This window comes from Ahaetulla prasina, chromosome 3, assembly GCF_028640845.1.
Source record: "Ahaetulla prasina isolate Xishuangbanna chromosome 3, ASM2864084v1, whole genome shotgun sequence".
Lineage (NCBI taxonomy): Eukaryota > Metazoa > Chordata > Lepidosauria > Squamata > Colubridae > Ahaetulla > Ahaetulla prasina.
In genome coordinates, this window is record NC_080541.1 from 12261951 (window position 1) to 12275035 (window position 13085).

The window sequence follows — 13085 nt, forward strand, 5'->3', positions numbered from 1 at the left end:
ATAAGGCATCCCGGTCTAGAAAGCTACCGGGAGTCCTTAACTTAAGACAGTTCATTTAGTGACCGTTCAAAGTTATAGCAGCACGAAAAAAAGTGACTTACGACCGTTTTTCACAGTTACGACCCTTGCAGCATCCCCTTGGTCACGCGATCAAAATTCCGATGTTTGGCAACCGACTCATATTTCCGACAGTCGCAGTGTCCCGTTCTGCGACCTTCTGACAAGCAAAATCAATGGAGAAGCCCGATTCACCTCACAGCCTTGTTACTAACTTAACAACTGCAGTGATTCACTTAATAGATATAAAAAGAAAGGTCATAAAATGGGGCAAAACTCATTTATTTTTTTATTTTTTTTGTTTGTTTTACATTTATACCCCGCCCTTCTCCGAAGACTCAGGGCGGCTTACAATGTATAGGGCAATAGTCTCATTCTATTTGTATATATTTACAAAGTCAACTTATTGCCCCCCCAACAATCTGGGTCCTCATTTTACCTACCTTATAAAGGATGGAAGGCTGAGTCAACCTTGGGCCGGGCTTGAACCTGCAGTAATTGCAGGCTTTGTGTTCTTAATAACAGGCCTTACCAGGCAGAGCTAAACCGGCCCTTTATTAATTTAACAAATGTTTCGCCTAGCAACAGAAACGTTGGGCTCAATGGTGGTCATAAATTGAGGATTACCTGTATAGATATGGACTTCTTTTTAATCAACTGTTATTCCATGGATGCAATGGAAAGATTGATAAATTTATTTATTTATTTATTTATTTATTTTATTTATTTATTTATTTATTTATTTACATTTATATCCCGCCCTTCTCCGAAGACTCAGGGCGGCTTACAGTGTATAAGGCAATAGTCTCATTCTATTTGTATGTTTTACAAAGTCAACTTATTGGCCCCCCCCCCAACAATCTGGGTCCTCAATATCATTTCATGTGGTCAATATTTATTTATTTATTTATTTTATTTTATTTATTAAATTTTTATACCGCCCTTCTCCCGAAGGACTCAGGGCGGTGTACAGCCAAAAATAAAACACAAGATATATACAATTAAAAACAACAATTAAAACATAGCAGATTATAAAAGGCTGATAATTAAAAGTTAAAATTTTAAATTTTAAAATATTAACAAAACCCCAAATTAAAATTCAACACTATTATGCCAGTCCCGCTTGAATGAATAAGTGTGTTTTGAGCTCACGACGGAAGGATCAGGCACTTGACGTAGGCCAGGGGGAAGTTCGTTCCAGAGCGTCGCTGCCCCCACAGAGAAGGCCCTGCTCCTGGGGGCCGCCAGCCGACACTGTTTGGCGGATGGCACCCTGAGACCCTCTCTGTGAGAGCATACGGGTCGGTGGGAGGCAAAGGTTTAACAGCAGGCGGTCTTGTAAGTACCCGGGTCCTAAGCCATGGAGCGCTTTAAAGGTGGTAACCAAAATCTTGAAGCGCACCCGAAAAACCACAGGAAGCCAATATATTATTTATTAGGCTTTATCCCACCTTTATTGCTTTATATAAATAACTCAAGGCAGCAAATGTACCTTACGCTTCCTCCTCCTCCTATTTTTCCTACGACAACCCTGTGAGGTAGGTTGGGCTGAGAGGGAGCGATTAGCCCAAAGTTGATGATGAAAACTAGGCTGCATATTTTTGTGTTTGTTGTACGACTATTGTAATTTTTCTTCTCCTTTCTCTTTTCGCAACACGCTAGATTAAAAAAGTTATCGTCCTTCACTTGGACTTTGTGAAGTGTTGAGGGTCAAACTTTTTGGGCTGTTGCTTGGTTTTGTGGTTGTTTTCTTTCCTCAGCAATTCCAAGCAGACTTTTGGACAAGAAATGTTTTCCTTCAGGACGGTTACAACCCCAACGGTGACATTGCTTAAGTCAGCAGTCACCAACTGGTGGTCCGTGGGAAAATTTTGGTGGTCCCCAGAAAAATTATTTGCATTTTTTATATTGCACTAAATCAGGGGTCCTCAAACTACGGCCCCTGGGCCAGATACATGCAATGAACGCTTGTGTTGCTGCAGAGAGTCTCCCTCTTCGGGGTCTTTTTGTGTGGGTCAGAGGGGGGCAGAAATTCCTACTTGGGGTCTGCTTCAGCCTCCTGGTGTGGGGCTTTGGGTGAAGGCTGGAAGGAAGCAGGGCTGGTGGCGAAGAGCCGGAGGACCTTATTCCAATGGGACTGCATCATAGCCTGAAACTGGCTGACCATCAGCCCGCTGAGCCTCCAGGCGCAAGTACTTGGCCTTGCACTCCTGCAAGTCTTCCCTCTGCTTGGAAAGCCTATGCTCCTAGTCCTCAGTGAGGTGCTTCTGCTGAGCCTTCTTCTCAGCCACATCCAATTTGAACTGAGCCAGCTGTTTTGCCAACTCTTTCTCCTGGTGGCTGCTTAGCTCCAACAACTGCTTCCTGTTGGGGCCCTAAGAGCCCAGGCAGGCAAGGGAGGAGTGAGTAGGAGGGGAAGGGCGAGTAGAGGCTGGCGAGGTGCCCTTCGACGTGAGTGACATCAAATTGGTCATGCCCACCCAGTCACCTGACCACCTAGCCACACCCACCCAGCCGGTCATTAAGCAGATCATATTAGTGGTCCACGGGATTTAAAATTATGAATTTAGTGGTCCCTGAGGTCCGAAAGGTTGGAGACCCCTGGCTTAAGTAGCTGTTTTCTCTTCCTCTTTCGGGACCTTCACTAGATTGCAGGAAGCAAAAAAAACAACAACACCCAAGCTTTATTTACTTCATGTGATTGGTCTATTGGCCGATATAATAGAAACTCTCGTACCGTCTTGCCTTTTACAAGTATAGGTCATCAGTGCTGTATGTTGAACAGAAAAGCAATTCCCATTGAAGACACAAGTTAGGCCTTCACCTTCAAAAAAAGACATGTGGCTACGTAACAAATCTGTAAATACATACTGTAGTTCACTGCCTAATCTGCCTTTTGGGGCTGTTGTGTATGAGTGAAACCGATTTAGTTGTGCTGGTCAACTTCTTTGAGTTGTGACGTTGGGCCAGTTTGAAAGTTTGCCCATTTTGGGGTACGGCAGTGTGATGCTTGCAGGCTTTTGACCTTTTATTTAGCAGTCCCACGTTGTTGTGATCCAGGCCCAAGTAGGTAGTACTAAACTTAGTCCGTGGAAAAATAAACTTTATTCGAATTTGTTCAATTCAAACTAAAACAAATGTCTCCCAAACACAAAGTCTTCAGTTATCTCACAAACCTTAGTCCAATTAGGCAAACTGCCAAAGGCCCTTCCTGGCAAACATCCAGAAGCCACAAAAACAAAGACGTACACGAAGCAGAGGACATAGCTACAACGTTGTTTTCCGGCAAAGCTCAAACGCTGGTGCTGGTCTGTTTTAAGCCTTATGGGAGGGGCCAATCATCTCTTGGCCCTACTCAAGAGTTGTCCTCTCTGCTTGAGCTGCTCTTGCCTTCTGGCAGCTCTTCTCATGCGTGCATTAGGAACAGGCTTGTCGTGTCCCACTCCTCCGCTGACGGCCGGGTCAGGGAAATCCGAATCAGGTGTGCCTCTGCAGCTCTGCCAAAGTCCTAGCAAAGTCCTCAGGGCAGGCAGGAGACCAGAAAGTGACTTCAGCAAGATATGTTTAGACTTTGCCTGACTCAGAGAATGCCAGAAAGCAGATCCTTTATATAGGCCATGGGGTGTGGCTCCATGACTCAGCACTTATCCAGGCCTGCCCCTCCCTTCCTTCTGTTGCCTCCGCCTATCAAGTCTTCTGACGCGAAGGTCACTCCAGTCGGCAGCTGTTGTCAATAGACCTCCCTCAGGCTCACATGCTGTGGAGGAGGGGGAGGGGTCTAGTTGCTCCGTTTGCCTGGGCATGGAGCCAGAGCTGGGGCTGGAGATATTTCCTCCTCTTCAGCCTGTCTGGGCATGGAGCCAGGGCTGGGGCCGGGAGGCATACTAGAACATTCCTCTGTGTTCGGAAGCAGATAAGAAGGCTCCGGCTGTGGTGAGATTGGGCGAGACACAACAAGGCTCCTCCTGTTCCTCTGCCTCACTACTATCAGTCTCTGTGGTTCTGGAGTCCACACCTCACTCACCGATGGCCCTGGCCTCACCTCAGCCTCATCGCTGCCTGACTCCGTTGCCAGCTCCGTAGGCTGCTGACGGACCACAACACACGTGTAGGTTAACTTGACTTGTTCCATCATCCAAGAAAGAGACCTGGAAAAAGGGAGGGGGGGGGAAATGACCAACTTCAAGAACACGACAGCAGAAAAATGTTCTATCTTGTGGATTTTATGTTGAAAATATTTTTGGTTATGTTGAATCTTTGTAAATGCAACCTCAGCATCCTTCCTGTTTCAAGGAGGAACATTTTTCTCTTGTGTATAATCCCTTTGATTTCATGCCTCTGTAATTTCTCCATCTACAGTAGGTATTCCATTGTCTGTTTTCTTCTAGATCTGACTATCGATGCATCTGTGGAACAAAAGCTATTCCTTTTTACCAGACTCGTATTCTCTTTTAACTAGTCCTACAGAATAACAGAGTTGGAAAGGACCTTGGAGGTCATCTAGTCCAACCCACTGCTCAGGCAGGAAGCTCTATACCAGGGGTCTCCAACCTTGGCAATTCTTAAGCCTGGAGGACTTCAACTCCCAGAATTCCCCAGCCAGCAAAGCTGGCTGGGGCATTCTGGGAGTTGAAGTCCTCCAGGCTTAAAGTTGCCAAGGTTGGAGACCCCCTGCTCTATACTATTTCAGACAAATGGCTGGTCCAGTGTCATCTTAAAAGAATCCAACTTCTGTTTCTTTCTCTCCAACCAGCCAGATATACGTAGTCCTTGATTTATAACCCAAAAGTTTTGCTGCCAAGTGAGACTTTTGTTGAGTTCTGCCCCCATTGTACAACCTCTCTTGCCACAGTTGTTAAGTGAATCTGGCTTCCACATTGGCTTTTGCTTGAGGGAAGATCACAAAAGGTGATCATGTGACCCTGGGACATTATAGAATAGAATAGAATTTTATTGGCCAAGTGTGATTGGACACGCAAGGAATTCGTCTTGGTGCATATGCTCTCAGTGTACATAAAAGAAAAGATACGTTCATCAAGGTACAACATTTACAACACAATTGATGGTCAATATATCAATATAAATCATAAGGACTGCCAGCAAGAAGTTATAGTCATACAGTCATAAATGGAAAGAGACTGGTGATGGGAACTATGAAACGATTAATAGTAGTGCAGATTCAGTAAATAGTCTGACAGTGTTGAGGGAATTATTTGTTTAGCAGAGTGATGGCCTTCGGGAATAAACTCTTCTTGTGCCTAGTTGTTGTGGTGTGCAGTGCTCTGTAGTGTAGTTTTGAGGGTAGGAGTTGAAACAGTTTATGTCCTGGATGTGAGGGATCTGTAAATATTTTCACGGCCCTCTTCTATAATCATCCTAAATGCATGCCAGTTGCCACGCGTCTGAATTTTGATCATGTAACCATGGGGAAGTTGCCACCATCATAAGTGTGAAAAAGAAAAAAACAATCATAAGTCACTTTTCCTGCTCCTGTTGTATTTTTGAATGGGTCATTAAACAAGCTGTTGTAAGCTGAGAACTACCTAGACTGATTTTAAAAGAATCAGTGCTTTTCAAATCTTTAAAGAGAAAAGTATTAACAAAAGAAAGGACCATTCTCCATATTTTCCCCATACTCCATTTTTAAGACTGAACTCTTAAATGTATGTTATTTCTCTAAATAAGTATGAATAAAACTAATTGATGGGCAGTAAAGGAAAAAAATGAGATGAGCTACAGAGGGCAAAAGCATTCATTATTGTTTATCAAACAGCTTTCTATTTGGTTCTAAATGTCAGCTTTATCTCTTTGTCTCTTTTTCTCATGTTGTCTTCTTAATTGTTTGCTGCTCATTTTTCTTTGTTTTTTCCCCCGTGGCCTTTGTAGATAAGCTCTCATGTTGAAATTAAAATATGAAGCCATATTGTTCATATTTCAAGATAGTTAAGCTACTGCTGCACAAAAGCGGTATTATTCTTTAAAAACAAAAAAACAGAAAGTTGCTCATTAACCAAGAAAAGTTGTTAGGGCTGAGCTAAAACTCAGCAAAAGGATATTTCAGAATTCGGGTGATAATGCCAAGATGGGAAACTAGCAAAAAAAGAATTGGTGAATGAATGTATGGGAATAAGCCGGGATAGCTCAGGCTGTTAAGAAGCCTGTTATTAGAACACAGTAGCCTGCAATTACTGCAGGTTCAAGCCCGGCCCAAGGTTGACTCAGCCTTCCATCCTTTATAAGATAGGTAAAATGAGGACCCAGATTGTTGGGGGGGCAATAAGTTGACTTTGTAAAAAATATACAAATAGAATGAGACTATTGCCTTATACACTGTAAGCCGCCCTGAGTCTTCAGAGAAGGGTGGGATATAAATGTAAACAAACAAAAAAAAAAGCAATCTTTATTCATTCCTTGGCTTGCCATTTCTTACCAGCAGTTGTCCTTAAGATTATTTCTTCCTTCTATCTAGATTAGATTTGCTTCTAGATTCAGAGTAGGGCTATTTGTAGGGGACTGTTAAGGATCAGTCTAAATTTTCAGATTAAGAAGCTGAAGAATTGATCACTTTGAGCCTCAATTTATATATGGAGATGTTGGCTGAGCTGGTGGAGGAGTGAAGCTGGGACTTAGTCTGGAATCATTACATAGGCAAAAAAGGACAAGGTCTGAACCTCCCCTTGAATGCCGGTGAACCTTATCTAGTCTTGCCCAGTTACAAACTGCCAGGCATTGAGCAATAAAGTACTGTGTTTTTCGGACTATAAGATACACCGGACTATAAGACGCACCTTTGTTTTTGGGGAGGAAAATAAGAAAAAGGCTAATTGGCGGGTGGATCATCCTCCTGGAATACCCCCAATCAGCAGTTCCCAGAGGTGAATTTTAGCAACAGGTTTATTGGTTATGAGCTCTGCGCCTTGCTTTTTCAGCCTCTGAAACCTCTGTTTCGGAGGCTTTTTTTCTGAAGCTCTGTTTTGGAGGCTTTTTTTCTGAAGCTCTGTTTTGGAGGCTTTTTTCTGAAGCTTCATTTTGGAGGCTTTTTTTCTGAAGCTTCGTTTCTGAGGCTGGGCGTGGCTATGTTCGGAGTATAAGACGCACCCAGATTTTCACCCTTTTTTTGGGGGAAAAGGTGTGTCTTATACTCTGAAAAATACAGTAGATCATTTGAACTCTTCACATATGGGACTGGTTTTTCGTACCTGAAAGGAATTAGCTAAAGAGAGGAGACTCACCTGTCTTCTTGAAAGAAAAAGAAATGTCACTCACTCAAGCTAATGTCCAGTTACAAAAGAGATGTAACTTTTGTAACTGGCTTCTGATGACAAAAAAAAAAAAATGTTCAAATTTCCTCCTTATGACTGGATGATTCTTGATTTTTGGGAATCTTGGATTGGAAATGGACTGTGCTTGCATTTTGACAATCTTAAAGATTTGTGTCTTCAGGCTCTCTTTCTAAAGTAAGCTTCGAGCTTTATTATGCTTTGTCGTAAGATATACTACTTCAATAAATATCTTATTATCAGAAGTGGGTGTGTAGCTTGGCAGCCTAGAATGCTACAAGTGTAACTTTCAGAAATATTGTTTATGGTGAATAGAGTAGAGAGGCCACAGTAATGGTATAGAACAGTGATGGATAACCTTTTCCGGACCAAGTGCCCAAAGCTATCCCGGGCCGGGATAGCTCAGGCTGTTAAGAAGCCTGTTATTAGAACACAGTAGCCTGCAATTACTGCAGGTTCAAGCCCGGCCCAAGGTTGACTCAGCCTTCCATCCTTTATAAGGTAGGTAAAATGAGGACCCAGATTGTTGGGGGGGCAATAAGTTGACTTTGTAAAAATGCCTTATACACTGTAAGCCGCCCTGAGTCTTCGGAGAAGAGTGGGATATAAATGTAAACAAAACAAAAAAAAGTGGGCATGTACATATGAATGCTGCGGGTGTGCGCCCAAACCCCCCAAATGCAATGTGCACGCGGGCCTCGCGCATGCACCCCTCCCCACAAACATGCACGGCCCCCTGCATGCGCCCTGTCGCCCGCCTGCATGCACATGTCCCCCGCCTGCGCCCACAGCCCCCCCACGCGCCCTGCCTCCACGCATGCACGACAGAGACCCAAAGACCAGCTGGCTGGCGGGAGGCGCATGTGCAGCAGAGCTGAAATGGGGCGATGGCTCGCAGGCCATCAGAAAGGGCACTGCGTGCCACCTCTGGCACGTGTGCCATAGGTTCGCCGTCATGGGTAGAGAGGATGGCCTTGAAGGGCAGAAGGAAGCTCCATTACCAAGACAACAATCAGATAAACGGGGCTTGAGCCCAGACCAATAAAACGTCTTGTGAAAATGCCTTATGATCAAAATTCAGATCATGTGGCCGTGGAGATGCTGCAACGGTCACCACTCTGAGAACTATTCATAAGTTGCTTTTTTCAACGCCGCTGTAGGTTCAAATTGGTCACTAAACAAATTAGTTGTAAATTGAGGACTATTTTAGAGGCTTTTAGGTGAATTGCAGTTCTGGTTTTTTTTTTTTTGTTTTTGCTGCAGGTGCCACAAAGATCATTCCTGTGGAAGCAGATTCTCCCAAAAATGAGCAGCCCGTCAACTCAGAAACCTCTGTGCCAGACACATCTCAGCGAAGAGGTTATCAGGAATATGCCATTCAGCAAACTCCTTATGAGCAGCCAATGAAGTCAAGCAGGTAATCTCCATTTACAAATCTAAGTACAGGGTAGCCCTCTGGGCAGAAACGTTCTCGTAACTTAAATTACTGAGAAAGCGCAATCGTGGCATTTTTGGAAAGATGCTTGGGAAGACCTGCGTTGATGTATTGAAAATGTATTATAGGCATCGTTTTAAAATTCCAGGAATTTTAATTCATGCTAAGGATGTTCCATCGTTCGGAGAAAGCTTATCTTTCTTAATAGAAGCTACGTAGCAATTAGCACATGGGAAGACTGGTATTTGGAACATTGCATTGCTGTTTTTTTCCCTATTTAGCTAATGAAGTACCATATTTTTCGGAGTATAAGATGCTCTCCCCCACCTACAAAAGAGGGTGAAAATTTGGGTGTGTCTTATACACTGAATGTAGCCAAAAACGCAAGGCACGGAGGAAGTGATGGTCTATGGCAATCCTTGCAGCCTGGAACAGCTGATTGGGGGTATTCCAGGAGGCCAGTCCACCCACCAATCAGCTGCTCATGCTGAATCAGGCTGCAATAATGTGCCGAAGCTGACCTGGCTGTTCGCTATTTGCTGCAAGGACTGTCAGAGTTTGCAGCAGCAAGCAAAATACAAGCAGGGCAGAGGAGTTTCAGTTTTAGTTTCAGAGATCAGCATAGCATGCAGCTTTAGAACAATTGACCTAAGCCACGCCCAGGCTCCTTGCTGTCTCCTTCCTTGTTTCTCATAGAGCAAATACTGTTTCAGTTTCCAAACAGTCTCACTGTTGTGACTCGTCCTCCCTCCTCTCCTCAGCCGGGCCCCTCCCGTCTCCAACCGGGCCTTTTATCAGACTCTGAGTCTGATAATGAAGATGAACGGCCTGTCATGCCTCCAGCCCCCGGCCCTGGCCCCATGCCTAGAGAGGATTCCAGGAGTGAAAGGTGTACCCCAAGAAACGTTACTCATACAGCGTGTGTTCCTTTGGCTCAGCCTTCAGAACAGGAAGCCCGCCAGGTGCTGGAATTACTCGGGCCTACTCCCTCTGACCCCTCCCTTTCCCAGACGCTATCAGCAGATCCAGCTGAAGACAATTCACAGTGGGAGGACCCTCACTTCCGGAGATCTGAGAGGCGACGCCAGCAGAAGGAAGGGTGGGGCAGGCCTGGATAAATGCTGAGTCATGGAGCCACATCCCACAGCCTATATAAAGGATCTACTTTTGGCATTCCAACCTTGAGTCAAGCAAAGTTTTATCTAGTTTGCTGATATCGGACTCTATCGCTGAAGTCACAACTTGGACTCCTGCCTGCCCTGATAAACCTTGAAGGAACTTGGCAAGCTGCAAAGGCTTCATTGCCAAGTTTGTTACGGACTTCCTTGACTCGTTCGTTGGAGTGGGAGTGGGACACGACACACACTGACAGGATGCTAGCCAGATAAATACCGATGGATGCTGGTGGGCAGAATTTTTTTTTCTTATTTTCCTTCCCCAAAACTTTGGTGCATCTTATGCTCCAGAGTATCTTATACTCTGAAAAATACGGTATATAAAATGGTGTGCTGTAAAACGCTATGGGGCAGTATCTAAGCCTGAAATTCTATTGGTATCTCAATGTTGAATACGGGTGAGGAGCTCTTTAGAAGTAGTCCTCAGGACCAACCTGGTCTATCTGAATGGCTCTTATTCTCATGTCTGCTTTCGTGATTTTATGACTTGATTCTTTTTCTCCTTAGGTTGGGAGCCACTCAGCTAAAAATTTTCACCTGTGAGTATTGCAACAAGGTGTTCAAATTCAAGCACTCCCTTCAGGCCCACCTGAGGATCCACACCAACGAGAAGCCCTACAAATGCTCCTTCTGCAACTACGCCAGCGCCATCAAAGCCAACCTGAACGTCCACCTGCGGAAGCACACGGGAGAGAAGTTCTCCTGCGATTACTGCCCCTTCACCTGCCTGAGCAAAGGCCACCTCAAAGTCCACGTGGAGAGAGTCCACAAGAAGATCAAGCAGCACTGCCGCTTCTGCAAGAAAAAATACTCGGATGTCAAAAACCTGATCAAGCATATCAAGGAAGCCCATGACCTGCAGGACAAAAAAGTGAAGAACGTCTTCGACCAGCTCCGCTTGATGACTCGGGAAGGCAAGAGACAGCTTTTGTACGACTGTCAAATCTGCGAACGCAAGTTCAAAAACGAACTGGATCGTGACAGGCATATGCTGGTCCACGGGGATCAGAGGCCATTTGCTTGCGAGCTCTGCGGCCACGGAGCCACCAAGTACCAAGCTCTGGAGCTTCACGTCCGCAAACACCCTTTTGTGTACATTTGCAGCGAGTGCTCAAAGAAATTTGTCAGCTCCGTCAGGCTCCGCTCGCATATCAAAGACGCACATGGGGAACTGCCCGAGACATCCGTTTTTAACAATTCCATCAATCAGAGCTTTTGTCTGCTGGAGCCTGGAGGAGACATCCAGCAGGAAGCCCTCGGAGAAGAATTGTCCCAGACCGCTGCTGAACTGTCACTTTTAAACTCCAAAGCACTCTGTGTAGTAAAGTCCGTCTCCATGGGAGAAGGAGATGCCATCGAGGGAAGCCATGAAAATAATAACCCTGCAGAGGTTTTGGGAACGTCTCCCGCTCTCCTTTTGGATTTTGAAAGCTCACCAGCAACAAATGCAACGGATCCAATTTGTGAGCCCCTAACTGAATTGCTGTCCCCGCATGCTAGCTTGGTCAGTGCTTCAGATAGCTTTTTACAGAAGGACACTTTGCCAGATCCAGATGGTGAAAAGACCTGTTTGGCCAAAGACCAGCTGCCACTTGACTCTTCGGTGAATGTCCACTGTGAAGTTGAACAGCTTTTGGGAGAGGAAAACTCCAGTTTTAACCAGAAACACCAAGATCCGGAGAATATTCCTGATACTGAAGAAGAGAGTCAGACTGTGTGTCTTAATCATCAGGAAGTCAACGACTCAACTCTTGAAAAGACGGAGTCCCCCAGTTCCCTTCTAGAATCCAGTGTAGAGTCTCACCAGAATTCAGAGTCTTGCCCTCAACCTTCAGAGGAGCAAACTGGAGCTGCAGCCTTTATGCAGATTTTGGACAATCTGCAAAAACAACAAATGAATACAGCCTTGTGTGAGAAGATCAGGAAGGTCTACGGAGACTTGGAATGCGAATACTGTGGTGAGCAGAATGTTGATGACTTGTTTTCACATAGGCGCGTGAATAGCGGAAGTTTGTTTCCATCGTAATCACCAGAACAATAGGATTGAAGATCGGTTTCTTAAAGCCACCCAAGGAAGGAGTGTTGCTATCCTTCTGAAATTAATTATTTTGCAGGTCTCTTGAAGAAGCGGAGTTCAGGATTTGACTCCTTCTTTAATGGGATCATCTGCCCTGTGAGAGGAACCTGGAGAGGGATCTGGGATTTAAAACCTTGAGGCTGTTCCTAGTCCTATCTTAAGTAAAAGGTGGCGATGTAGAATCTGGAACAAGAGTCAAAAAGCAGGAGCAGGACCAGGACCAGGGGTGGGATTCTACCAGTTCGGACCGGTTCGGGCAAACCGTTAGCTTTGACGATCAGCTGGGAGCGAACCGGTTTGCTCCGATGATCAGATCAGCCCATCCGCCCGCTCCTGCGCTTTACTTACCTTTATCTTCTCAGCTGATTGGCGTGGCAGAGCAGATTGCCGCGCCTCAACTGTGTTACTCCCACAGTTAACACAGAAGGTTAGTATTTGTAAAACTGTACACGTGCGCGAAGCGCGCAATCACCGAACTGGTTGTTAAACCGGCAGTGCCCCACCACTGAGCAGGACACATCAGATAAGTAAAGAAGCAGCAGACCTGGTTAGACAAAAAGAATTGGGGAAAAGCATGGTTGAACTAATGGGTCTTTGGTACTCTCTGAGCTTGGACCAGAATCGTATGGCGAACCTATGGCTCGTGTGCCGGAAGTGGCATGCAGAGCTATCTCTCCCTGCACACCAGCCGTTTCCTGTTGATCTTCCGAGTTCCGACACGCACATGCACACTGGCGAGCTGTTCTTCACGCATGCGGGAGCACCAGAAACTGGAAGAGCAGTTCCCTGGTGCGTGCCAGAAACAGGAAGTGTGCATGCACACACTGGTGTGCATGCACACACTGGAAACCAGAAGCTTAGCTTCCTGGCGCACGCATGCCAGGGACCTGCTCTTCCAGTTTCCGGCATTCCCCCCACCCCCGTGTGTACACACGCTCCTATTTCGGCACTCGGCACCACTGGATTAGAGGACTAGAAGCAGTACTAGCAGCCCAAACACTTCTCTTAGGCTCAGTGCTGTCTGAGGAATTCTGGGAGTTGAAGTCCACAAGCCTTAAAGA

At 45.4% G+C, this 13085-nt stretch overlaps 1 protein-coding gene across 2 annotated transcripts in view; it reads left to right on the top strand.

Moving 5' to 3' along the window:
* The window catches only part of ZFAT (zinc finger and AT-hook domain containing), a 210901-nt gene that overhangs the window by 98033 nt on the left and 99783 nt on the right, over positions 1 to 13085 (top strand). For both annotated transcript variants that reach the window (XM_058175106.1, XM_058175105.1), the window contains exons 5-6: positions 8601 to 8754; positions 10455 to 11905. In XM_058175106.1, coding sequence (XP_058031089.1) covers positions 8601 to 8754; positions 10455 to 11905 — 1605 coding nt within the window. The remainder of the gene's footprint in view (positions 1 to 8600; positions 8755 to 10454; positions 11906 to 13085) is intronic.